This window comes from Phalacrocorax carbo, chromosome 15 (assembly GCF_963921805.1).
Source record: "Phalacrocorax carbo chromosome 15, bPhaCar2.1, whole genome shotgun sequence".
NCBI classification, from domain to species: Eukaryota; Metazoa; Chordata; class Aves; order Suliformes; family Phalacrocoracidae; genus Phalacrocorax; species Phalacrocorax carbo.
Window position 1 is genome coordinate 17,367,030 of NC_087527.1, and position 23,724 is coordinate 17,390,753.

A 23,724-nucleotide genomic window follows, 5' to 3' on the forward strand; every position below is an offset into this window, starting at 1 on the left:
AACTGTTCTTCCCCCCTGCCCCCCAGGGTGCAAACTTCCTCTGCTTTGAAACTTTCCCCCTGCGGACTGGACTAGATGCAATTATTTCCTGAAATATTTAATCTGGCAGTCAAAGTAAATGTAAGTGAGTGAAGACTAAATAGTAAAAATTTAACTCTGATCCTTGAAGCCAAATGCCCACTGCCATACCAGCAGGCGGGAGACAGAGACACAGAAGCCTGTGATGACAAAGGCACATCACACACTGGACAACCAGTCCCTAGCCAGAGATGACCGGCTTTTTATCAGACCTGGTAAGTGCTTGGTGGGGTATTTACATCTGTGACATTTTTGGATGCTACTAGTGTTTCATAGAAAAAAAATCACTGTCTTGATAAAACCAACAAGGCTTCTATTAGCTAAAAGCATTTTGGAAGTGGTTCTGCCCACCGTTTTGACATATGACAGATGTTAGCACTTCATATGCTCTGTCATCCATCTTTATGATGTTTTTATTGATATATTAACATTTCTTAAATGTTTTAATTTACTGGAAAATATTTGCTTACCTTCAAACATCATTTGCTTTGCTTATCTGCTGAAAAAATAGTTTTGTTAAATATGTGACTAATTATTTAGTGCAAGATATGGCAGGCAGAGGTTTTGAAAGGTGGGGAACAGGACCGGATGATGGCAGCTGTAGCATCTTGACAGGGATGTTTGTGGGGGCCTGTAGCATATATATCCAGGCTATGGCTGAGTCTTGAACCCTCACACATCAGTGAGATACCTCCAATTCGGACAAATCCTTTTTGAGAAAGAGCTCTCAGCTCCTGCTGGGTACATTTAACCTCCCATTCAGGAAAGAGGAATATGGCAGGGCACCTCTGAAAGGATGTCGATTTTTCATTCATTCATGGCATATTCACTATGTCCTGCTGCAAAGGCTGCTGTAGAATAAACCTAAGCAAGCGCAGTGCTGGTTGTGTATTCTCAGCTCTGTAATAAACCAGAGAAAAATCAGAAAAAATATCCAGTCAAAATGTGATTCCTGTTCTCAGAGCGCCCAAGATATTAAGATGACCATGCTGCTTGAGTCAGGCAGGTGGGGCAAGAGTTCAGAACTGATGATGGTGATAAGAGCTAGAAATGACACTTTCTTCCTACAGCACATCCTGAGCAGAACCATCGCAGTAGGGCACTTCTGCCCCAAAACCCTTCCTTGCTGTTCCTTCCTCTCCATCTAGGTAAAAACCTATGGATTTCCAAGGGCTACCATGCTGACAGGAATCTGAGTGGAAAAACATGCTACAAGCAACAACAGTCTGGGTTTTTTTCTCCCCATTTCAGACTTTTCTAAAGTTTTAGCTGCTGTGGGTGATTTCAGGAGGCTTTGCCACAAAACTTGAGTTGAGGGATCACTGCCTGCTATTCAAGGGCCTGAAGGGTAGCTAGCACAACAGCTGCTCTCTCAGATAAGATAGGAACGGTCTGCGTACAGAGGGCCTGGTCACTACTGTGGGCACAGGTCTGAGCTGCAGGTAGCCTGGCCACTGCCCAGACAGCAGAGAGAAAAGTAAGACCTCCTGCCCCAAAACCACTCTCACGTGCTTTAGCCCTGGAGTGTGGAATGACCTTCACCTTGCTACTCTGTTGACTAATTATAGAGAAGGGGAGGGAAATGTTTCCATAGATAAAGGCTGCATTTCCTTGATTTGGATGTAGGGAAATCGCAGTGGGATGTATGCTTCACACCAGGGTAAGCAAAGGGAACATGCCTATCTGCAAATCCCTTGAACAAATGAGATGTGTCTGGAGAACGAAAGACACATTCCAAGACCAGCCTGATGTGACTACAAGCTTAAGACGATTTTGTTCTACCTCTGCAGGTGCAGTACCGGGGGCTCTTTCAAATTATCACTGTCCTGGGGATTGGTGGAACATTCCAAATTGGCTTTCAAATCTCTACAATAACCTACATGTCTCAGGTAGGCAAAGATGTATATGGCACACTGGTTAACGGTAGCACTGAGTCTACCTTCCTGCTTGAGGATGCTCCTCTCTGGCAGTCAGCAAGGGTTTAATCACAATATTGCCCTCTCACAATTCTTTGCCATTTCTATGCTATCATGTAAAGCAGAACATGTCAAAGCATTGAAAACAGAAGACAAGAGGGAGACCAATAAGTTGTTATTTATAGAACTGTTTGTCAGAAGATGCACACTGATTGGGGTGGCATCTGTCTCCCCGGTAAGCCTACAGCACATGTGCCTACTTAAGTGGTCTCATTTGACACTGTTCTTCACTAAAAGTCCGTGCCTCGGTTCCTCACATTTCAAGGACAAAAAAACAAAGAATGAACTCCTTTTAATGGCAAAATGAACACCCCATACTCTATTATACTATGTCCGTTAGCTAATGCACACTTTATGAAATAGTGTGTCTTTATGAAATAGTGACTTTAGCTGAAGCAAGAAAATTATGTTCTAAACATAATAAAATACATGCACTGGAGTCACAGTTATTGTTAATGAAAATTCTTTTTTTCTGTCTCAGCATGTTAAGGCTTTCATTAATGAAACTTGGCTGGAGCGATATGGCTACCCCATCCATGAGGATAAACTCTTGTTTCTATGGTCTATCACCGTGTCTGTCTTTGGTATAGGAGGTCTCTTGGGTTCTTCAGGAAGTAGATACCTAACTGTGAAGTATGGCAAGTATGTATTTTAAAGACGATTTGTCACCTGAATCTTAACTTAAGGAAATTACAGTTGAGGTTTCAAACATGAGACAGACATAGGCTTAGTCACGGCTGTAATACTGCCAACTTAGCAGTGGTGTCAACAGATTTTGCTGCTTCTTGCCCTTGTCCTGTGGCACAGGCTAATCAGCTGTGCTGCCAGCTTGTCACACCAGATGCAGTTACTTAGGTTGGACTAGTCTTGGCAAGGAGGAAAGGCAGCCCCACCCCCGCCTAAAGACAGAATAGGTTTCTTGGAAGTGCTACTCAAAATATAGCAGCATTGAGATGCTCCTAAGTGCTACATCAACATGTTTCATGATATATTTTAAAGTGCAGAAAAGCTTTAAAACTTTTCTCTGCTACAAAACCCAAAAGTGTTTCCAAACTCCTAGGTCTAGCCATGTGCCAAGACACACCGTGAGTCCAGAATATCTGGTGCCAACAGTGTGGAAGGGCTTATTTTGTCCTGGACCACTGACGTATAATTTCACAAAACTGGCAAGACAATTTCACCCAAGATATCCTACATGCCAGGAGCTTACGTGCCATTTCCCTTCTGATTTACAAAAAATTTTTTTGCTTTCTTGCACTTACAGAAAGAAATGTCTCCTGTGCAACAATCTGCTCATGATAGTGGCAGCATCCATCATGGGCTGCAGTAAAACAGCTCAGTCCTTTGAGATGATTCTAATTGGGCGCTTCATGTGTGGAATAAGTGCAGGTAAAGTGATTTCTCCCACAGGTCAGCAGGCTTTCCCAAAATTTTACATCTTTATTCAAAGTAAATAATACCCTTCCACTAAGAAAATAAAATACTAAAGTCAATGATCCCTTGTCAGAAGATCTTCTATAACACCCAGCAATAAAGAGCAAAATTACTACTAATTTCGCTGATACCAAATTAAATTCAGCTTTGCCAAGTGCATAAATATTCAGAGCTGTCAGAAATATTTTGACACAACATGAAACAAAGGGGTTTTTCTGATGGAAAAACATGTATAATATTACCTTAATTTTGGCTAGCAGCACTGGAAATTACATGGTATATGGTTCAAAGCTAGTATTCTCATAAGGCTCCAGAGAACCAGGCTGTCCAAGGCCATGGCCACTTAATTTTGACTCTGAACATATTTCAGGATGTTCTACAAGATTATTCAACGTGCTTCAAAGCAGTAAGTCAGTCCTTGGTTTAGTACAAAGAACTGGACATAATCAAGCAAAATCACTCATGGCAGATAGATCACATGCAGCAAAAACATCCTGTGCTGGTGTCAGTATGCCTCGTATTTCTCTCCTACACAAGAAGCTGCTTTTTCATTCAGTTTGGATATTCACAGGGATGCCTATTTTAACTTATTTCATTAGAAATTCATATCTATTTTTCAAATAACCAGATTTTGTACATTGCTTCTCTGACATACAGTTGTATTGAAGAACTACAGTTGTATTTTGAGAACTACCCACCCACAAGGGCCCTGCTATAGTCTAGAACCTGCACCATGCTTCATGCAAAGACTTAACTTTTATTAAAGATACCACATACCTGTATTCCTTTGCCATCACATAAAGCCAGGAGAAGAACGTGTTGCTTTCAAAACAGAGAGAAGGGGCTGTGACCACCATATCAGGAGAAAGCTCTTGTTCAGTCTAGTTTTCAGCACGTCTGAGTAATTAAGTACTTCACGTATAGCTGGAAACATCAACTCTGCCTGAAGTCATCAAAATTATTGCTGGACAATGGAAAATAAATACTTGTGTCTCTCCCTAAATCATGTACAATTCAACGTTGAACACAGCGCTGTATATTTTAATCTGCAATGGACCTACCATACAGCTCTTCTACAGCATTATGTCAGAAAAGGCTGAGATTATGCAGGTTAACTACAAGCATATTTAATATTACCACAGGATGTTTGGTTATGCAGCACTTGCGTACTCTGTGTCCTTTAAATTATGCTAAGGCTCACAAGAGATACTATGATGAGACTTCACCTACACCCCAAAGGGAAAACTGTACATTTCTTAAGATCAGAAACTGCACTACGAAAAGAGGACCAAACATTTTGTAGAAAGGGTTAGAAAAGCTAGTACTGAAAAATCTCATACATGGGTTGAGGTATGAGAAACAATTTGGTGTGTGTGGCAGCTATATTCTGTAATGCTTAATTATTGACATGCAATTTTATTTCCAATGGTTATGAATGCCTTCTCTCTTCTCTCCCATAATTCTCTCCTCACCTCAAGGTCTTTGTGTTCCTCTACATCATCAATACGTTGGAGAAATTTCCCCTAGGAAGCTACGTGGATTTGCAAACTCTACTTCCTCTTTCTTTTGGTCACTGGGAAAAGCCATAGGGCAAATTTCAGGACAAAGGTAGAATACAATTGATTTCCCACCCAATCAGTTTCTGGATCCCCTCTACATTTTGCTTCTTCCTCTGCTTTTCCATCCATTCCTTTCTGTCCTCAAAACCAATGCAATTAACTTTGATTCTATACGCACATTTTATCCCCACCAGAGAGCTGCTGGGCAGCAAGTCCCTGTGGCCCATGCTGATGGCCTCCTGTGGACTTCCAGCACTGGTCCAGCTGGTTACTCTGCCCTTCTTCCCTGAGTCCCCACCATATCTCCTCATGCATAAAGGAGACCAGGAAGGCTGCAAAAAAGGTAACTGAGGGCTCCGGGTTCCTGTTCCTCACTTGACTTTCAATTGCTTTGTGATGTTTGCTCTCTCCACATGGTAAAAAATAAACAGGACAAAGCTTCTCCCTGCTCATTTCCAAGATGATTCTGTGAATACTTACTATGTATATTTTTATTGTAGTCCCCACATAGAACACAAAACTACTTCTTTCTACAGTTCAGTATTACAAAGCCTTTTGCATTCAGCTGCCACTACCTGTGCTATCGCTCTGATGGTAAATGATAAATGGCTGTTTGCACTGTAGGGCTCCACAGGGCACCTCTTAGCTCTGGTTGTTGGCTGTGTACCCTGATCATACCCTGAGAGGAAGAAGGGAGAAAAGTAGGACCCATGGGCAGGGAGTCATCGTGCACCCCATTAGGCACCTCTGTCAAAACAGGTCCCTCTGTGCAGAAGGGGACCAGGGCTCTGGAACATCCTATAGGATATCTCTGCCTTGCATCACAGCCACAGCTCATGCATGCTGTGCTGCCAGACACATGCATCAACTACTCAACAAACTCCTTAGGCAACAAACAACACAGACAAACTAACATGGCAGATCTTGCTCTCCTTCTCCTCCACAGCCATAAGGCAGCTTTGGGGTGAAGGCCATCACCAAGCAGAGATTGATGACATCATGAAAGAGAAGGCAACAATGAAAAACATCAAGATCTTGAGTGTCCTGGAGCTAATGAAAGAACAAGCTTTCCGTTGGCAGCTGTACACGATAGTTATTCTGACCACCACAGTTCAGCTATGTGGCATCAATGCAGTTGAGTGTATTTCGCCCTTAAAAGTCTCAACACTTACTGACAATCTTAAAGGACACATTATGGCTTCCAGGAGTTCCTCCATTTTTCTCAGGCTTCTCAGGCCACAACTTGCTGTCTGCTAGCCCTCCTACAGGACAGCAGCAGCAGTCCGCAAAGATTGGCTGGGGTCTTCACGTGACATCCCTTTGCCCAGCTCTTGGTCCTTGCGGGAGTTACCTTCCTCAGTTAGGCTTATTTAACAGCCATTTTGGGAAGCTGTTACAAGGCCCCAGAACCCACTCTTACAAATGAGCCCACCCTATATTGGCAAAATCTGCAGTGTAGTTTTATGTTACTGCTCCCTGCAACTGCTGCTGTTTGCCCCCTGGCTCTTACCAGCCTAAGAAGTTGGGATGGCAGTATGCTTACTCTACCTTTAAAGCTAATCAATGAGCATGCTCACTGTTCTGGCAGCTTCTGCAGCTCTCCCCGTCTTCCTCACAGCAGCATGTTTCTGGGATCGTTTTGAAGCCACAGCTTTGCAATTACCTGCATGATTCTTCCGCCTCTAACATCACGATGCAGCAACATCTGTAAAGGAAATACACAGCTGAGTCTAACACAGCTTAAACCCAAATCTTTATCACCTTAGCATATCTCCATAGAGTAGCAGAGATACCTGAAAAGGTGCTTGTTTTACTCCCTCATGACCCCATAACACATGCTCTTCTTTCTTGAGAATATCCTACAATGATGTTTTTGGATGGGCTCCAGAAAAGACAATATACCTGGCTGTTTCTGAAAGCACCTAAATGGGACTCTGCAAACCCAATTACATTGCAGCAGCTGGAGGTCCTTTTATCCCAGCATTTTATCTTTTACCAAATGAATGAATTAATTACATTTCATAATGTTTTTTGTCTGCCACTAAAGTGAATACTACCAAAAAGAGTGCAGAATTCTAGCTCGCTCCAAAGCTGAGGTGCATGCTCCTTGCTTAGCAGCTTCTACCCAGGGCAATGTCACACAAGTATGGGTAAGAAATAATTTTTTTTCCTCTTACTGTTTTATGTATTTTTTTTTTCCAGATCTATTTTTATACTTTTGAAGTCCTCCAGGCAGCTGGCCTTGATGAAAGAATGATCTCCTATATGACCCTCTGTGTTGGCCTCTCTGAACTTGTAGCTACTGTCATCTGTGTAAGTCACATTACTACAGGAATGGGCCACAATTTGCTCTTCTGCCACTGATACCAGTATGATTTCTGTCCTTCAGAGCTCCATCATTGAGCGACTGGGCAGAAAAGTGCTCCTAAGAGGAGGGTATTGGATCATGGGTTCACTGCTAGCTGGTATCACTGTGACTCTCTCCCTACAGGTAAGGAAACCCTTCCCATGGCAGATCTTTCTATTATCTGTTCTAACTTCTGCTCACGGGCAGGGTCATGCTACTGAGAAAGGAAAGTTAGGCTTAGAAGTGCCAAAATAACTTCTGTGTTAACAGATTACCCTCTGGGAGGGGAATATCCTAAAGGTCAAGCTTGTCTATACATAGGATTAAACCCTCTCTCAGCAAGTACTCTCTTGTACTCCTGCCTTCCTTTCACCATGGCCTCGGCACAGGAGCACATAAAATACTGGGAGACTAGCACTGATTCCTGATTTCATCAGACTGCAAGGACCAAACACCACCCAGCATAGATCAAAGGATGGTCCTAGGAAAATGGTCCTTTCTATTCTCGCAGTTTTTAACAGGTAACAATAAAAACCCAGACTTTTTGCATCAGTTAATTTGAAATTTAACTTTGCTGCAGAAGACACTAGGAATGCACATATCTGTTCACAGACTGGAGACCAGTTCACCTTTATAACACTGTGACATCGCTGTAGCTTCTTCAGAAGCAAATCTACTGGGTTACCAGTATTCATCCAAGAGCTGCTCTACAGACACTACTGTAAAATTAGCCTTGAAGCAAGGTAGCAGCAGACTTCCAGTTTTGCTTCATTCATGTACGTTCTTAAACACAGGAGAGAGAAATCTCGTCTCATATATTCTTGACTAAGATCTAGGAAAGTTCCCTTCCAGTACCAGTTATTGAGCCTATCACTTAACAAAAGTGAAGAAAGATATGATTTGGCTTTCTCATATCTCTAAGTGTTCGGGGAAGCACTGTGGGGTCAAGAAGAAAGGACAGGGTGGAAAAGTACTATTCAGACTTCCTGTAATTGAAGGCTTCCAAGCTGGACAGCTGCTAGCAAACCTCCTTCTCTGCTCACCTAACAAAAACCTCACTGCTCCATCCACAGGAAAAAGCACACATATTTCTCTGTCAGTTCCCCCACACTGTATATTTTTTCTTGAGAGCCAGTGCTGGAAGACAAGCAGCATTTCTCAGCTATGGTTATCAACAAATTTCACCTAGAAGTTTTTTTTTTTTTTCCCCAGGACTGGTATTTCTGGATGCCATACTGCAGCCTCTGTCTGATTATCTTGTTTGTAGTTGTCTTTGGAGTTGGGCCAGGTGAGTACTTAATTCACAAGAAATAAAGGAATCAAGTCATGTGAGCTTATTAATACAGCTAGGAAAATGGTGCATAACATTTAGCATAAGTAAATTCATTTAACCTAATCCTGTAGTCATTTAAACACTGTGGGTCCAATCATTTGCCAGAAACTTTAACGCCATCAGGTTTGGGTTTTGCTAATGTGAGGAAAAGAAGAGAACAAAAAGTATTCACTGGAAAAATACAGAAAAAAAAGAGCAAAAGCAGGTGGATAAATGATTCTTTTTTAAAATACTAAGAAAAAAAGAACGAAAAAGAAAAGCAAGTGTTCTTTTAAATTCAGTGTTGTATTATGTTACATCTTATCCCACATAGACAGCAGTGCAGAAGACCAACTTTGGAGTAATTATTTTCCTCGCATATACCACCTGCTCCTTTTAAACTTTTTTTTTAAAAGCCTATTCGTTCTTAAAATATTTGCCATACTATATGGCAGGGCGGAATTATTTTCCTAACTCAAAGCTGTCAAAGTCCTGTGACTTCAAAACATAACTGAAATGCCCAGGAAGTGAATCTGGAAGATCACTCATTGGTGATCTAGCAGTATCATGCTGGGAATTCTTCTTAGTAGTAATAGCTGTTATTATTCCATCCTTACACAGCTTCCTTCATTAGGTGTCAGACTTCCTCAAGTGTTAACACCTTAATTCTTGAATCTCCCCGGTAAATGTATTTGAATAATTTGCCACTTTAATAAACTGATGTCTAGCAGTTTATAAGATGCCACAAACATTCTCTTTTCTAAAAGCCAGTGACATACTCAAGTCTTTTGAATGCCAGTCCATGACATTAGCACCTACTTGCTGACTGTGTAACAGTAACGCTTCAACCAAATGTTCAAATCGAACACATCAACAAGTAATAATTCTTATTCTTTCCTTTCAGCTGGTGCCACAGTTTCCATTAGGATTGAAATTTTCAAGGTCTCATGCAGACCATCCGCCTTTGTGATCAGTGCAGTTCTCAACTGGCTGGGAGTCTTTGTGATAGGAACAACCTTCCCATTCATCGTGGTGAGTGACTTTCCCTGGAACACTCCCCAGGGGCACGAAGCTCAAGTTGGCCATGGGAGCAGGAAGAGAAGCAGGAGATGACAATGCCATGTCAGACTAAACCGGCCTTGGCACCTGCTCTCCCAAGTCCACTTTTGCAGCTGAAGGGCCCTGATTTGCCCAAGATACTTATTCAGACTGAAATATTTACTGACTGAAATATTTTCTGTGATTCTGTGATTTGTCAAAGGTCAAAATGCAAGAACTCTTTATCAAATTCAAAGTACTTTGGGACCCAAATACAAAAACTGTGCCAAGAAAGTGCCAGAAGAAAAGATAGGCTTATCTTGCTCTCTCTCTCACTTTGCTCTTCCCTGCAGGAAAGACTCAAGCACTTCTGCTTCCTCATCTTTATGGGGGTACTTTTCACTTCAGGGACACTTATCCACCTGTTCCTTCCAGAAACAAAAGGGAAATCAATTGTGGAAATCACAGAAGAATTCAATAAGCTAAACTTTAAAAAGAAGCATGTTCCAGCAACTCCAAATTATGTCACAGAGGATTACACCTTCTGCACCAGGCTTTGACCCACCATTAGAGGGAGTCAGGCTTCTTAAAAGGAAGGAAAAAAAAGACATTTGTCATTTTCTGACTAGCAAGTCAGTCCAGATGGACTGTCAGCTTTCATATCTGTCACTTACAAGGTTCCCGTTTTGCCAAACCAGCACCTTTCTCAAACACTCCACTCTGGGCAGCTTACAGAGGAGACGATGGCTGGTATTAACAGGATAGATTTGTATGAATCATGAGCATTTTGGCTTCATTTGCTGATGTGTAAACCTCCTCTATAACAGAGCAATTAATACACACTGAAACTACATGTAGAATTTATAAACACTCTGGTGACCACAGAGGAAGGGAAGACCTGCAATCCCCTCTCTCTCTAGGATTTCTGAGTGTGTTTTTATAACCCTGAAATGGGAATAGTGAAGTCCTTGACTTGCTGTCTCTGGCTAGGGTTCAATCCATAACAGATTAAAGAAAAGTTGAGTGGAATAGGAGAGAAATTCTTTGTTTCTCTAGACTCAACCAAATAATCAAGCCTTGCCAGGTTCCCATGCATAACATCGTGTCATTCTGTTGTATCTAGCTTGACAGACTTCAACCCTTTTGGACTGAAGTTTTCCAGGGCAGCAGCCCTCCTTGCTTTGACTTAAATTTAAGTTTTTGCTAAAAAATGCATCCACTTGATTCCAAGCTCAGAATTGTTCATGGTAAAGTATGGGGAGAACGTTCATATACAACTGTTCTCAAGGGATAGTGCCTTTCAGTGGCAATACAGCTAAAGGACTTACGGGTGGAATCCAGTGGTATAAAACACAAGCACCTAGAGTCATTTTAGATACTCTGTGCTATCTTTCCCATCACCGTCATCATCGTGACTCTGTAGCTCTTCTTCTAGCATGACAGTTCCCTCAGATATCTCACAGGCTATGAATCCCGTGACAGTTTAGCTGCTACTTTGTGCGATTTTGGCTACCTGGATCCAGTTTACCCCAGAAGAACCGCCCCAGACCCCAGTCTGGAATCCTGGCTGTAATGGAATACCTCTTGCTTTACAGTTTCTCCTAAAAAATCTCCATATAGTACATTGCTGTACGTGCAGCATACTGTCAGCAAATGCTCGGTCATGTCCTTCAGCTCTTGATACAGGCAGGGCTCCTGCCTGGGGTGTATTTCTCCATCATGACTAAGAAGTGATCACATATCCTCATGTTTCAGGGATGTGCAATCAGTACAGACTCCTCAGTTATTGTTCCCTGCAATTGTAGGTACTGATTGACAGCTATAGAGATGACTAAATATTTTATCAGACCCATTTACAGTGAAAGTAGGAAATAGAAGTTCCTTATGTTAGAATTACAAGGTGTTCATTTAAGCATTTCCTATAACAATTCATGGTTTCATTTACCATAGGAATTTTGCCATTTTTACAAGCATGTAATGTGCACTAAGATAAGGAAACAAAGCGAAAGAATATGTTAAAATATATAATGTGCAAGTTTTCTAACTTCCAGATTTAGTGTGATATTCCATTCCAAATGATCTCTGTTGTAGGAATGGGTGCAATATAATTTTCTACACTGATCTATAATCAACATCCATGCTTGAGTTCACATACTGCAGGCTTTCAAACTGTGAATGACCTTCATGGCAATCTGACACTGAATTCCTAATTCTTCTTCCTGCTCTACATAGCTAAACATGAAAAGAGTTTGTGAGCCTTACAGGGTAGCGTGATCTTGTAAAGTACCACAGCAATTAATTTCACCAGAAACTTTTTTTAAAATGTGCTAGCTCATGGGACTTTTCTTTTCTTTAGAAAGTGTCTCATTTTCTGCACTTTTCCCTCTATTAATGAGAGGCTCACACAGTCCTAGTAGCAAAGCAATACTATTAGCAAGAACATGAAAAAAAGCTAAGGTTTGCAGTGGAGCACACTATACAAATTAAAATCTATACTCTAGACTTGCACAGTAAAATAAGTGTTTTTAACTCTGGTATTGCTTTGACTGGCATATTTACTTCAACTCAAATAAGGCTATTCAAAATATTGATTCAATTTTTCGTCTTAATTGCTGCGTATTTTTATTCGGAAATGTGAACCATAATAAAAATGGCAGATTGCCTTGTAATAATACTTCTGGCCTCCACAAATGTTTCTTTCCCAACATCAGCATCTCCCTGAGGGACAGCTGACTAGAAAACAAGTTATTCGTGCACACGCCCTTCCATGACTGGGGTTTTCCACTGTTCCTGTCTTTAGCATTGAGATTCCTCACTACTAAAGACTTCGCGCTAGAAGATAATCTATGAAACATGAAGTGACCTTAAAATCAGAAAAGCTCGATAATTTTGGAGTGTTCCATATATATATAACAATGCGATTTAAAACTACCAATAGTTGGTAGACAACTACCAATATAGTAAAGAAATCTCAGCTTTTTGCAAAACAGAATTCACTTTTCCTAACCAGTCATTTGGAAAACAGCCTTCATTCCATTACAACAATACCTGAAGTCTTTGGAAACACAAGTAGAGTGGCATCAGGTAGCATTGCTGGAGTGACTCTCTAGTGAGCCACTTCTCTGCTCTCAGTTATTCATTAGATGTTATTAGGAAAGTCTTCCTCATAAGATCCTCACCAGAAAGTAAGCAGATGCTCTGTGGAACATTAACGTGACAACAAAGCAGAACAGCTATTTGGAGCACAGGTCAACCTTTGCCTGTACTCAGTGGAGCAAGAGCTGTATGCTGGTAAGAGTCTGGTCAACGGACGAAACAGCGAAAAGCTATGGTTCAGATATACATAGGAGGTGACAAAGAGGACAGTCATTCACAAGTTTCAGGAACACAATACGTACATTTCCTTCCAGAGACATCAGCTGATAGGCAAGATATGTCTCAAATACTGACTCCAACTGAGGCAGATATAAACACTTAAAAACTGAACCAGTGAACTGCTGTCAGATAGGCACAAAAAACATAGATCTGGTCTAGTTGGTCTGTATTAAGGAAGGCTTAGCACAGCTTGGCTGTGTCACATGTGACTGTAAAATTGCAAGATAAATGACTAAATGACTTGATATTGTGAGATTTACTGTCCTGATCACAATTACAACTAAAGGATATCTTGTAAGATACCTGCTAACTAGTTGTTAGCACTAATTATGAAACTGCACATCTAATAAAGGTGGCCTCTGCACAGTGTGAGTAATAAGGGCAGAAGAGCAGTACAGTAACTAATCAACATAAAAGCAAAAGATATTACGCATTAAGGGCATTACGAGAGGAAGACTCTTAATCTACCAAAAGCAGGAATCCTAAATGAAAGTACAAGAGCAAGGAGTAAAAGTTGCAATATGTATAAAGTATACTAAGTCGAAGTGGGTGAAGCAGAATGTAAGAAAACATGTGCAACAGGCTGTGTTTGAGGAGGAATGCCCCATGCTGGTAGCTAGGTATTACTGCCTGCTTGTGTCTTCCCCCCAGTATCATCAAAGCAAGGCAGATGCTAGCAACTAACATGGAAAATTATATTTAAGCCATTTACCAACTTAATACATACAAAACGCTCTTAACTATGAAATAAATGAAGTTAAAGCCTGAGACTTTTCTATCTGAAGGAAGAGATAACACTCCAGCTATGGAGGTTACAGGACAGTTTCAAAGCATTTTTTTTTCTCACAGACACAAAAATAAACATACTGACTAATGGCAAAAGCCAGACAAAACTGTGCATGACGTTGAATCTTCCTCTCCCAAGCTACTACTAAACATCTGGCTGGTCAAACCTGGTGCGCCACTGCAGAATAGTTAAGTTTACACCCCATTCCAAAATGACGGAGCTTTTCACTTCCTTTAAGTAATGATTAAGTTACGATGTGCTCCAGTTGCTGTCACGTGAAGAGAGGATAGCTCTTTCCTATTAAATGCCAAAGTCCTATAGTTCACTGTCCAAGCCCCATCTAAAATTCCCAACAGATATCTTTGTCTTTTTATTTCTCAGCTTATACTGAAAACTAGGCAAGTTATGATTATCGGAATAATGTTTAAAATTTATGTCTCAGTTCCCTATCCCCCTAGCACAAGACTGCCTGCAAGGGTGACCATCTTGTTTACTTGGGCTAGTCACAACCATTGGTTGAAATATTTAATCCAACAATTCTAAACTTTGTACATTAGCTGAAATATGTGTAATTAACTCAAAAACCTTTGAAGTAAAATTTAACTTCAATAACATCGGGCTAGTTCACTAACACTGCTATTGCATAATGTGAGCATTTGGTTCTTTCAGCAGGTACTACCCAGTAAGCAACAGGAATCGGCTCTTTGATAGGAGATGGCTACCTTCTTCTCTGACCTGGTGAGTATCTGGTCACTTTTTCTCAGGGCTCTGACTTATAAAGGACAAAGCTAACAAAATAGTAAAGATCCAGGTTCCTTAAAGATTATAAGCTCTTTTGGGACAGAGACCATCTTTCTCTTCTGCATTTAAAAATCACCAAGAACAATGGGGCTTGGGGCCATGAAAATAATGTTCCATGCAACAAGATTAAAATATAAAATAAAATAAAATAAAATAAAATAAAATAAAATAAAATAAAATAAAATAAAATAACTAAAGTCCTGGCAGTTCTACTACTGGCAATGCTACTGTATTTTTGTCTTCTGAATTACTGAAAACAATACTAATTATTAAGCACTCGAATTACTTCCCAAAGTAATGAACAGATTAACTGTACTGCAACAGGCTAAGAAATTAATGACATAAGGTTTAAAACAAATTACTTTCCTCATTTCATCCAAAGACGATTAATATGATCCACCAAGAGTTTCCATAGTCTTAAACAGGGAAGAAGTGATAAGTACTTCTTGCTCCATTTCTCAACTGCCAGCAAGAAGCTATTTTGCTTTCCTTTTTAAGTATTAAAATTGTTAATTTGTAAGTCTATTGCAAAAATAAGGAAAAGTGAGAAGGTGAGTTCTTTATTTGTTTGAAAGCTTTTCCCAATCAGAAAATGCACTGAATTCGAGACAGGATTTTAAAGGAAATGTAGAGTGTTCTGGTCCATAGCTTCTTGTCATGTGATAACTTGGGAAATCCAGCTGTGGACTAATTCACTAACAAGCTCTTGAAAGACAGACCTAAGAACTATAAAAAGGGGCATTCTTCTAAGTATCTCCCAGTCTAGCATTATTCACACTCCTTTGTTCCAGCCTGACTGCATTTTCTACCAGCTTCTCTTCATCCAGGCACTGATCTCCGAAAAGCTGTGAGCTCATGAAGTTCATAACTGACATGAAAAGAACACAGAGCACAGTGTCCTCTGTACAGAGATGGTGTTACTGTCCTGGTCTGTAATGTGCTGAATAAAAAGGGAGAAGCAGTTAAACCTCAAAAGACCCTGAACAGATCCTGATGGGGTTAAAATCAAAATTGTCCTACGTTTGCTCTGCTAGGTACAGTATAAGCTGTTTGAGGATAGCTCCATCTAGCCTTGCAGGCACTTGGAAACAGGACAGACAACCAGTGGTATCACATATCTCAAAAAGGTCTGAGTAGTTACATGTTCTGTTTTTCTGTATTTACAGTTAAAATTATTTCATTCCTCAGAGCAGCCAGTGTATCTCAATCCCTAAACCTTGACCAAGGAAATTACAGATGGACAGTATCTCCCTAGCCTGGAAGATGCCAAGCACATACTTTCATGGTTAAATAACTAGAAAAATAAAATATTAAGAAAGGAGAAATTATATTCTAAATCAAAGTCAGGAAGATTTTTGTTTTAATGCAATTATAGGGGCTATTCCAAATTATTATCTTCTTTTCGTAGTCCATGACTTTCTGAAAAAGTTGAATGTTAGAAGGATCTTTTCTTTATTATTCTTAAAGACACAACAGTCAGAAATGAAAGCAGAGAATATGATAAAATGTTGTTGATTTTTAATGCTGTACTTTTGTGGCATAACATTGTGGTTTGATATAGATAGGTTACTGTGGATTGCAGACGAGGAAACTGATTCCCTCTTCCCCACATCCAGGACTGACACCTTTATCCAGCTAACCTGTCAAATATTGCAGGCATACAGTGAGAACTGTACTATTGGGAACATATTTTAAAACTCCTTCTCCTTCTTGAAAGCAAAGTGGTGGATTATCACTCTTACACTTAGTCTTGCTATGGCACTGTAGCTGATGATTGTACCTTGGCAGTAGGTTAGAGGCATTTTGGAAAAATGTTTAAATCCAAGCACAAAACTAGATAATTGAGAAGCTGATGGAGATTTTTATTTTTGCTTTTCAGGTTCAGTTCCAGGGACTATTTCAAATGATCTTAGTGCTGGGAATTGGTGGTAGTTTCCCATATGGATTCCACATTTCTATCATCAACTATCCTTCTGTGGTAAGTAGCCACCTCCCTGAGGCTGAAAACACAAAATGTAGAGCTTGAGCTCATCATTCCACCATAAATTTCAAATTTACTGAGCATTCAGCTGATACATCCATGCCTTTTCCTTGCCTAAGAGTGACATCAAGTGTGTAGAGCACTTTTTCTCCTTTAAAGGACAGGATGGTACTTTCAGTTTTAAATAAGTTGTTACCACATAGTATACAAGCCTCCAAAGGAAGGCAGAAAATGTGCTTTTAGCGTGCTTCCTCAGGAAGCTTACTGACTGATACAAACAAGATTTTGCAATGTCATCTCAGCTAACTTGTTTTACTAAGAAAGTTAGTCTCGAAAGGAGTCTAATATTAGAACCACAGGCTAGATCTGAAGTACAACAGCCAAATAATACAAAGGGATCTTATACCCATTGTCTAGTCAAATCTCCTTTTATTTTTCAGCACATCAGGAAGTTTATTAATGAAACCTGGATAGAGCGACATGGCTCTCCCCTCCATCCTGAGACAATCATGCTGTTGTGGTCCTTCATTGTGTCTGTTTATGGGATAGGAGGATTCCTGGGGAGCCTCTGCTGTGGCTACCTGACTACAAAATACAGGAAGTAAGTGTTCCTTGTAACAGCTCAACGGTCAGAAAGTACAGGGAAATACCAAGGTGAACAAATAAACCTCTTGGTTGAAGCAGTCTGACTGAAGACTAAACTGATTTGGTTTGCCAGCACATCCACCTCTTTCAAGTAGCAAGCAGTCTTCTAGCTTGTTTACCTGCTCTCCCCAGTGAACTGTATTTCTGTAAAGGATGCCTTCATCATCACATCACTGGATCAGTTCCTCTGGGAGTAGCAGGAAAGCATAACTGCCTCGTGTTCTCCTCAAGATCCCCTATGATTCTCATAAAAATCTCCCAAGCTCTACAAACCCCCAAAAAGGAGCTGTATGTCTTGTAACACGCTATATGCAGTTACTCGAACCACCTGGAAACCACTCTGTGGAAGATATCCTTAAGGGTCATAGAAGAGCCAGATTTCCATTTAAATGCACTCATTCTGGGGTGATGACGTTATATTAAATATTCAGATCTAAGCTAATGAAAATGTGAACAGAATAGGAAAAAAAAATTCCCTGTAACTACACTGTAAAGATACAATCAGCACCAAATAAATGATCCAAGAGGCAACTCTGCTCTTGGCAATCCATTTTAATGAAAGTCAGTTCCAAACTGTCTTTCCCACTGGATGGACAAAGGATTGCTCACCCTCTCATCTGTTCTCAGTGCCTTGTGTGTAACACCACTAATTTCATTTGCAGAGAAATTGGCAAACATATCTACTTGGTGTGACCCACTTAAAGATCTGCTCCACAACCCACTGATCCAGAGGCCCCTCATATGGGTCTCAACAAACCATCTTAGCCTGCCTGCAATTGTGTTCTTTCCTATCAGGTAAGTGCCCCCAAGAAATTTCTTGTGGGACACTGCCTCATCCCACACTCAGAGGGTCTCCCAAGACTGGAAACAAGATCACACACTTCTCCCATGGGTTATTTAACACATGATAATGTAATTGCTGAATCAAAGCCTTCTAAACAAAGGATCTGTGTGAATCCTTACTACACACAAGAGGATGCTTGTCTAGCAAGCATCACGAAAAAAATAACTGAGTGCAAAAGACTTTGGTCTGAGCCTGAGACATCAGGGTTGTGAAAATACCAGCCCACAATTCACAGAGTGTCTTTTGAAATATGCCTCTAAAAACTGTTTTGGCCATCTCAGATCACATCCATTTAGCCAAGAGCATCTTTAATATGAGCCATTCTAGTCCAGGGGAGCCATGGACTCGGATTATTTCTGGGGAACAACCTGACATTTTATGAGAAGTTCTAGCCATTTAAAAAACTTGGTGACAACCTGGGCCAGTTCTTTGAGCTCTTTCCCTACTTGTACTGTGGAAATGCTGATGAAGTGTTCCAACTTTTTAAATTCTAAGCTAAGAAATATTAATTAATTCAAATCTTAAGGATCCTGAAATTCTAAAGATTCACTTGGACTATCCAAAGTCAGAATTATTTCAGCCATTCCTCAAAACAGCAGGAATAACTGTACCATGCTTCCTGTCACAGCAAGATTAGTCAAAAGAGGGCAAGACATTCTGATTTCACACTGAATTCTTGTGGGCTTTTTTTCCCAGAAAAAAGTGCCAAATGTGCACCAACCTGATCATGCTGGTAGCTGCACTTTTCATGGCCTTCAGTAAAACAGCCAAATCCTTTGAGATGATTCTGGTTGGACGCTTTCTCTACGGCATTGGTACAGGTACGTGCTCATGCCACTGTGGAGAGCAAGCATCCTTGCTGTCCCACAAATGTCTCTGTAGGTATTGCCATTCTTGGAGAATTATTTTTAAAGCAAATAAACTAGACACTTAACAAAAGTTAACAACATCATTTCTTTCACAAGAAATTTTAATTCAAATACCAGAATAAATGGGAACAATGTAAGAGAGGATGGAGTCAGAAAGTTAAGCTTTTCTCAGTAGTTTAACAGTCATTTATCCTCTTCTATCTCAAAGGTTTTTCTCTCAATATACATCCTCAGTATGTAGGAGAGATTTCACCCAAGAAGCTGCGTGGATTTACCAACTCCACAGTTGCTGTTTTTCTGACACTGGGAAAACTCACAGGACAGGTTATTGGACTACGGTAAATATTCCAGTCTTTCTATTGGATTACACTAAAAGTAGGAGAAATCTTTCTATGACCTTAACCTATCACCTAGTCAGGGACTGAGAAACCCTCTCACCTTCCTCCAAACAGGCCTTAGCTTATGCCAGAAGAAAAGTTTTTATCATATTTGAGGCAAACATAATGTTAAATATAGGAGAAAGAAAAATTAATTACTCATAATGTTTTCTTCATATTTCCACACCCTTTCTACTAGGTGACTCCCCCTTCAAAATTTACTACACTTACATGAAAAGTGTTAGCAAGATATATTGGACTTTTGGTCAAACAGTGGTCAAATCAGTCTCATCTGCTCTCTAGACATTATATTGGATCCTGATGATATTTAGAAAGTTTTTCAAAATGCCAAATAATTTCTTTAAGATTGTCAGAAATCAAAATAGCCAAATTTATGAAATTTCCTGAATTATCAATTCAGATATTTGCTCCACTGCACCCTTGAATGGATTCTGAGCAGCCCTCATCACTCAGGAAAAATTTTCTCAACATTCATTCCATTATTTCAACATAATTTTATTTCACATATGCTTTCTAGGGAGATTTTAGGAAGTGAAGCTTTGTGGCCATGGTTGTTAGCATCTAGTGGACTGTCAGCATTGGTTCAACTGGTTACCCTCCCATTTTTCCCTGATTCACCATCCTACCTTCTGATACAGAAGGGTAATGAGGAAGCCTGCAGGAAAGGTAGTGTGTCTACTTTCTTCACTTCATTTGGTACGTTAGAGGGACAGCCTCTGTAGAACACAAGAGAGCAGGGCAGAGCTGTGCAGCACAGTGCAGTCCCATTGAGTAATAGCAGAGGCAGCTCTAAATAAAACAGCTGAGGTACCCTACGGCAATAGATCTGTATTAACCTGGGGCCTCACTCAGTCTAATTTAATCAGTTAAGACAAGAACGATAGATATATATTAGCATGTCTAAGATTTCCCACTTTGGTGGGAACTACTTTATTTCTTTAAAGGGAACAGTTTAGGCAGTTTATTTTTTATTAAATAAAAAGGTACTTAAATGTTTGCTTTGTTTCCAATTAAGTCAACACAACATTAGAAAGATATGCTATACTGACAACCAGAGAAACAAATTCTTCCCTTTGCTGACTGCCCCAGACCCAACCAGATGGCAGAAACAGACAGCACCAACACCACCACCTATGCCAAAGGACAGGCAGACTAAAAGGTTTAATGTAATCACTTGTGATGGAGCTATACTGGTAGAATAATCCACTGCCTTCTTTCTCCCCAACAGCCATCAGGAAGCTCTGGGGGGAAGGAGACCATCAAGCAGAAATTGATGACATTATGAAGGAGAAGGTTGCAATGACGAGTACGAAAACCTTGCGTGTCCTCGAAGTAATAAAGGAGCGATCTTTGCGCTGGCAACTTTACATCTTGATGACTGTCATGACTACCTTGCAGCTCTGTGGAATCAATGCAGTTGAGTGCTCTCTTTATTCCCAGAACAAGAGACAACACTAGGCAGCATTACAAACCCCTCTAAGTTACTGGCTGTTACACCACTTTAGAATTGCATCACAGTTGCCACACTTTCTTCACAGGTGCATTTCCTCTCTGCATTTTTCAGATATACTTCTACTCTTTTGAAGTATTCCACACAGCCAAGTTTGAAGAATACCTTATCCCATACGTGTCCCTGGGAGTTGGGTTGTGTGAATGCTTATCCTCTATACTGTGTGTAAGTCTTCAGACTTGAGTTTGAAGGAAAAATTTATTGTGGTCAACAGTTGTACTTTTTCTTACTTACAACTGGGCTTGGAGAAGATTTGCGTAATCTAAGATTCACCTTCCTGCTTCTGCAAAACCATATGCAGGATAAAAGGCAGCTCTTTTCCTAAATTATTTGCAGGACTGTATGTCTTTAGACTAATTTTTATTCTGTAAAATAATTTTCTGATATTCTGGATTAGATGTGTGTATGTATGTGTGCACTATTTGATATCTAAGAGCAATCAAGAAAGAGAACTGTCTAACAACAGCCTAGGGTTGACTAATAAACACAGCTTAATTAATAATGAACTAGCTTTGTAGAAGCTGATAAAAATCATTAGGAATTAAGAGAGTCTCAAATGACATCAATTTCTGGCTATTATTCAGATAAGTCTTCTGTGAAGAACACATGGAGAGGGGAGGAATTATTTCATTTGAGAACTGGGATTTATGATCCCTGTTTTCTGCTTTTCAGAGCGCCCTTATAGACCGATTTGGGAGGAAGGTGCTGCTATGGGGAGGATACACGCTGATGTGTTCTGTGCTAGCGCTCCTTACCATGACCCTGTCGCTGCAGGTAATGAGGCAGCAGCCTTCTAGCTACTTACCCAGCATCAGCCGACCTTTCTGGTCTTGCCTCACAGGATATGTACAAAAATTTGAGTTGGTGGCAGAAAACACAGAGCTCTGCCATTCTGTCATGTATCTAACAGTTTGATATCACTGGTTTCTCACTTTTAGCATCAGGTTTTCTGGATGCATTACTTCAGTGTTATCTTGATCTTCCTGTTCGTTATCTTCTATGGAATTGGACCATGTGAGTACATCAGTGGCAATGCTGAGAGGAAATTTTGCGTCATATTGGCTGGTGACACAACTGGCAGAGGAAGAACAGACTAGTCCCATGGTAAAAAGTTCTGGAAATTAAGGAGGAAAGGGCCAATATGTGCAAGTAGGAGGCAGGAAAAGGATACAGACATCTCTAAGTTTATTGCCGATCACATGATCTAAATAATTTAAAATACAGTATCATCCTCTCCAGAGGGTGTGAGACAGAAATTTCAGGATGATTTCTAAAATACTCAACTAGAACAAGATTCTAGGCATTGCCAGGTATATTACCGTAATCATCTTCATTAACTTAGTAAGTTAAGCTTTATGCCTACCAACATGCTTCATGGGGAACTGACCACAGGAACCAAAATGGGAGCTGGTTTTATAAATTACTGCACTAATAATGGCTACCAGTGCAATATAGAACTGCACATACCCACTGGCATCAGAAAAAGGATTCCAGTATGTACAAGAGAAACCTAAATTAACAGCTGTAGTCCCTTTCTGGAATCAAGGTCTTTCACCTTCATAGCAGAGCCTACCTGCCAGCAGGCCACTGATTCTGCCTGTCTGTCATTTTCTACCACTGCTGTTGCGAGGGTCTTTGTCAGGAGCAAGCAAAGGAGTATACCTCGTTTGTGTTTTGCTTTTCTCTTTCAGCTGGAGCCACTATATCTATCATGGTTGAAATCTTCAGTCAGTCATTCAGACCATCAGCCTTTCTGATTGTTGGCTGCATCAACTGGATGGGACTGTTTGTACTGGGGATGATTTTTCCATTCATTGTTGTAAGTGACTCTAACTGGATCCCTCCCTCCAGGCTAATCCACTTCCAACTGCTGACAGGGAGCAAAATAATAGCAATAAGTTGCAATGACATGCAAAGCTTAGAGCTCTGTCCAAACACCAAACCTGCTCAGGAATCCCCCAAGCCTGTTAGAGGAGCAGCAGTTGGAAACTTCTCTTTGATACCCCCATCCTGGTTTGTGTATTAAGAACACCTTTGAATTTTAATTACTAAGACACAGACTTGCACCCAAGGGCAGGGAAACAGAAATGAGATTTTTATTTTCCTTATAGTGTCTCCCATTTCTGCTTGCAGGATAACCTTGGACCCTTCTGCTTCCTTATCTTTTTGGGAATCCTTGCTTTATCAGCAATTTTCATCTACCTGTATCTCCCCGAGACCAAGGGAAAGTCAATCATGGAAATAAAAGCAGAGTTCCACAAGCTGAATTTTGGAAAAAAAGAAACCTCAGTCACTGAAAATAACTTTCCTAAGGAACAGCTGTTCTGCACCAAACTCTGAATGTCCAGAACACAAATTTGCATCTCTTAGAAAAGACAGGAAAAAATGTTGCAGAACTAAACAGGAAACATTAAAAACAATCTGCAAGCTGTTTTGTGTCTTACTCCTTTTTTCTTTTTTTAAATCATAGATATGAAGTTCATTATGCTAGAATATTATTTCTTGCTGTATCTAAATATTTTCACAGACAATTTCATCACTCAGTTTTAAGATCTACTGGTTATAACGATATTTTTTTCTAAAGAAAAAAACCCCACCTTTAATGCTAGTCTACCTTGTGAAGTTTTAAAACATTTTGTTAACAGTCCATAGGGCACAAATCCTGCTACAGGAACATACATACAAGCTTGGCTCACAGCCCTGGTCCCACAACCCTGGGCCTCAGTTGATCTCTCTTGTTCCCAGGAGTCCCGTCCAACGTCACAGACAT

The 23,724-nt window shown here is 40.3% G+C and overlaps 2 protein-coding genes across 5 annotated transcripts; both read left to right on the forward strand.

Annotated features, from left to right (window-relative positions):
- Positions 1–43: 43 nt before the first annotated feature.
- Positions 44–16,674, forward strand: LOC104053643 (solute carrier family 2, facilitated glucose transporter member 11). 3 transcript variants are annotated; one of them, XM_064466649.1, is made up of 13 exons: positions 46–293; positions 1,869–1,967; positions 2,536–2,696; positions 3,319–3,443; positions 4,967–5,096; positions 5,242–5,390; positions 5,994–6,181; positions 7,250–7,360; positions 7,437–7,538; positions 8,607–8,682; positions 9,611–9,738; positions 14,579–14,644; positions 16,587–16,674. In XM_064466649.1, exons 1-12 carry the CDS (start codon positions 270–272, stop codon positions 14,612–14,614), a joined length of 1,329 nt encoding a protein of 442 aa, XP_064322719.1. In that variant the 5' UTR covers positions 46–269; the 3' UTR covers positions 14,615–14,644; positions 16,587–16,674. The 3 variants fall into 3 exon arrangements, with proteins under 3 accessions (XP_009513399.1, XP_064322718.1, XP_064322719.1); XM_009515104.2 differs by lacking the exons at positions 14,579–14,644; positions 16,587–16,674 and adding an exon at positions 10,098–12,591 and having other exon boundaries at positions 44–293; XM_064466648.1 differs by lacking the exons at positions 7,250–7,360; positions 14,579–14,644; positions 16,587–16,674 and adding an exon at positions 10,098–12,591 and having other exon boundaries at positions 44–293.
- Positions 16,545–23,377, forward strand: LOC104053644 (solute carrier family 2, facilitated glucose transporter member 11). 2 transcript variants are annotated; one of them, XM_009515105.2, is made up of 11 exons: positions 16,545–16,685; positions 17,129–17,289; positions 18,874–18,998; positions 19,255–19,384; positions 19,962–20,110; positions 20,673–20,860; positions 21,009–21,119; positions 21,627–21,728; positions 21,893–21,968; positions 22,646–22,773; positions 23,088–23,377. In XM_009515105.2, exons 1-11 carry the CDS (start codon positions 16,560–16,562, stop codon positions 23,292–23,294), a joined length of 1,503 nt encoding a protein of 500 aa, XP_009513400.2. In that variant the 5' UTR covers positions 16,545–16,559; the 3' UTR covers positions 23,295–23,377. The 2 variants fall into 2 exon arrangements, with proteins under 2 accessions (XP_009513400.2, XP_064322714.1); XM_064466644.1 differs by lacking the exon at positions 16,545–16,685 and adding an exon at positions 17,996–18,128 and having other exon boundaries at positions 17,199–17,289.
- The last annotated feature ends 347 nt before the right edge of the window (positions 23,378–23,724 follow it).

What these genes read in the sequence shown, in the direction of transcription:
- LOC104053643 (XM_009515104.2), top strand. Translation starts at nt 270, where the DNA reads ATGACCGGCTTTTTATCAGACCTG. An exon ending in CTAACTGTGAAGTATGGCAA is followed by an intron (nt 2,697 to 3,318) that starts GTATGTATTTTA and finishes TTGCACTTACAG; the next exon opens with AAAGAAATGTCTCCTGTGCA. An exon ending in CCAGGAAGGCTGCAAAAAAG is followed by an intron (nt 5,391 to 5,993) that starts GTAACTGAGGGC and finishes TCTCCTCCACAG; the next exon opens with CCATAAGGCAGCTTTGGGGT.
- LOC104053644 (XM_009515105.2), top strand. Translation starts at nt 16,560, where the DNA reads ATGGAGATTTTTATTTTTGCTTTTCAGGTTCAGTTCCAGGGACTATTT. An exon ending in CTGACTACAAAATACAGGAA is followed by an intron (nt 17,290 to 18,873) that starts GTAAGTGTTCCT and finishes TTTTTTTCCCAG; the next exon opens with AAAAAAGTGCCAAATGTGCA. An exon ending in TGATTTTTCCATTCATTGTT is followed by an intron (nt 22,774 to 23,087) that starts GTAAGTGACTCT and finishes TTCTGCTTGCAG; the next exon opens with GATAACCTTGGACCCTTCTG.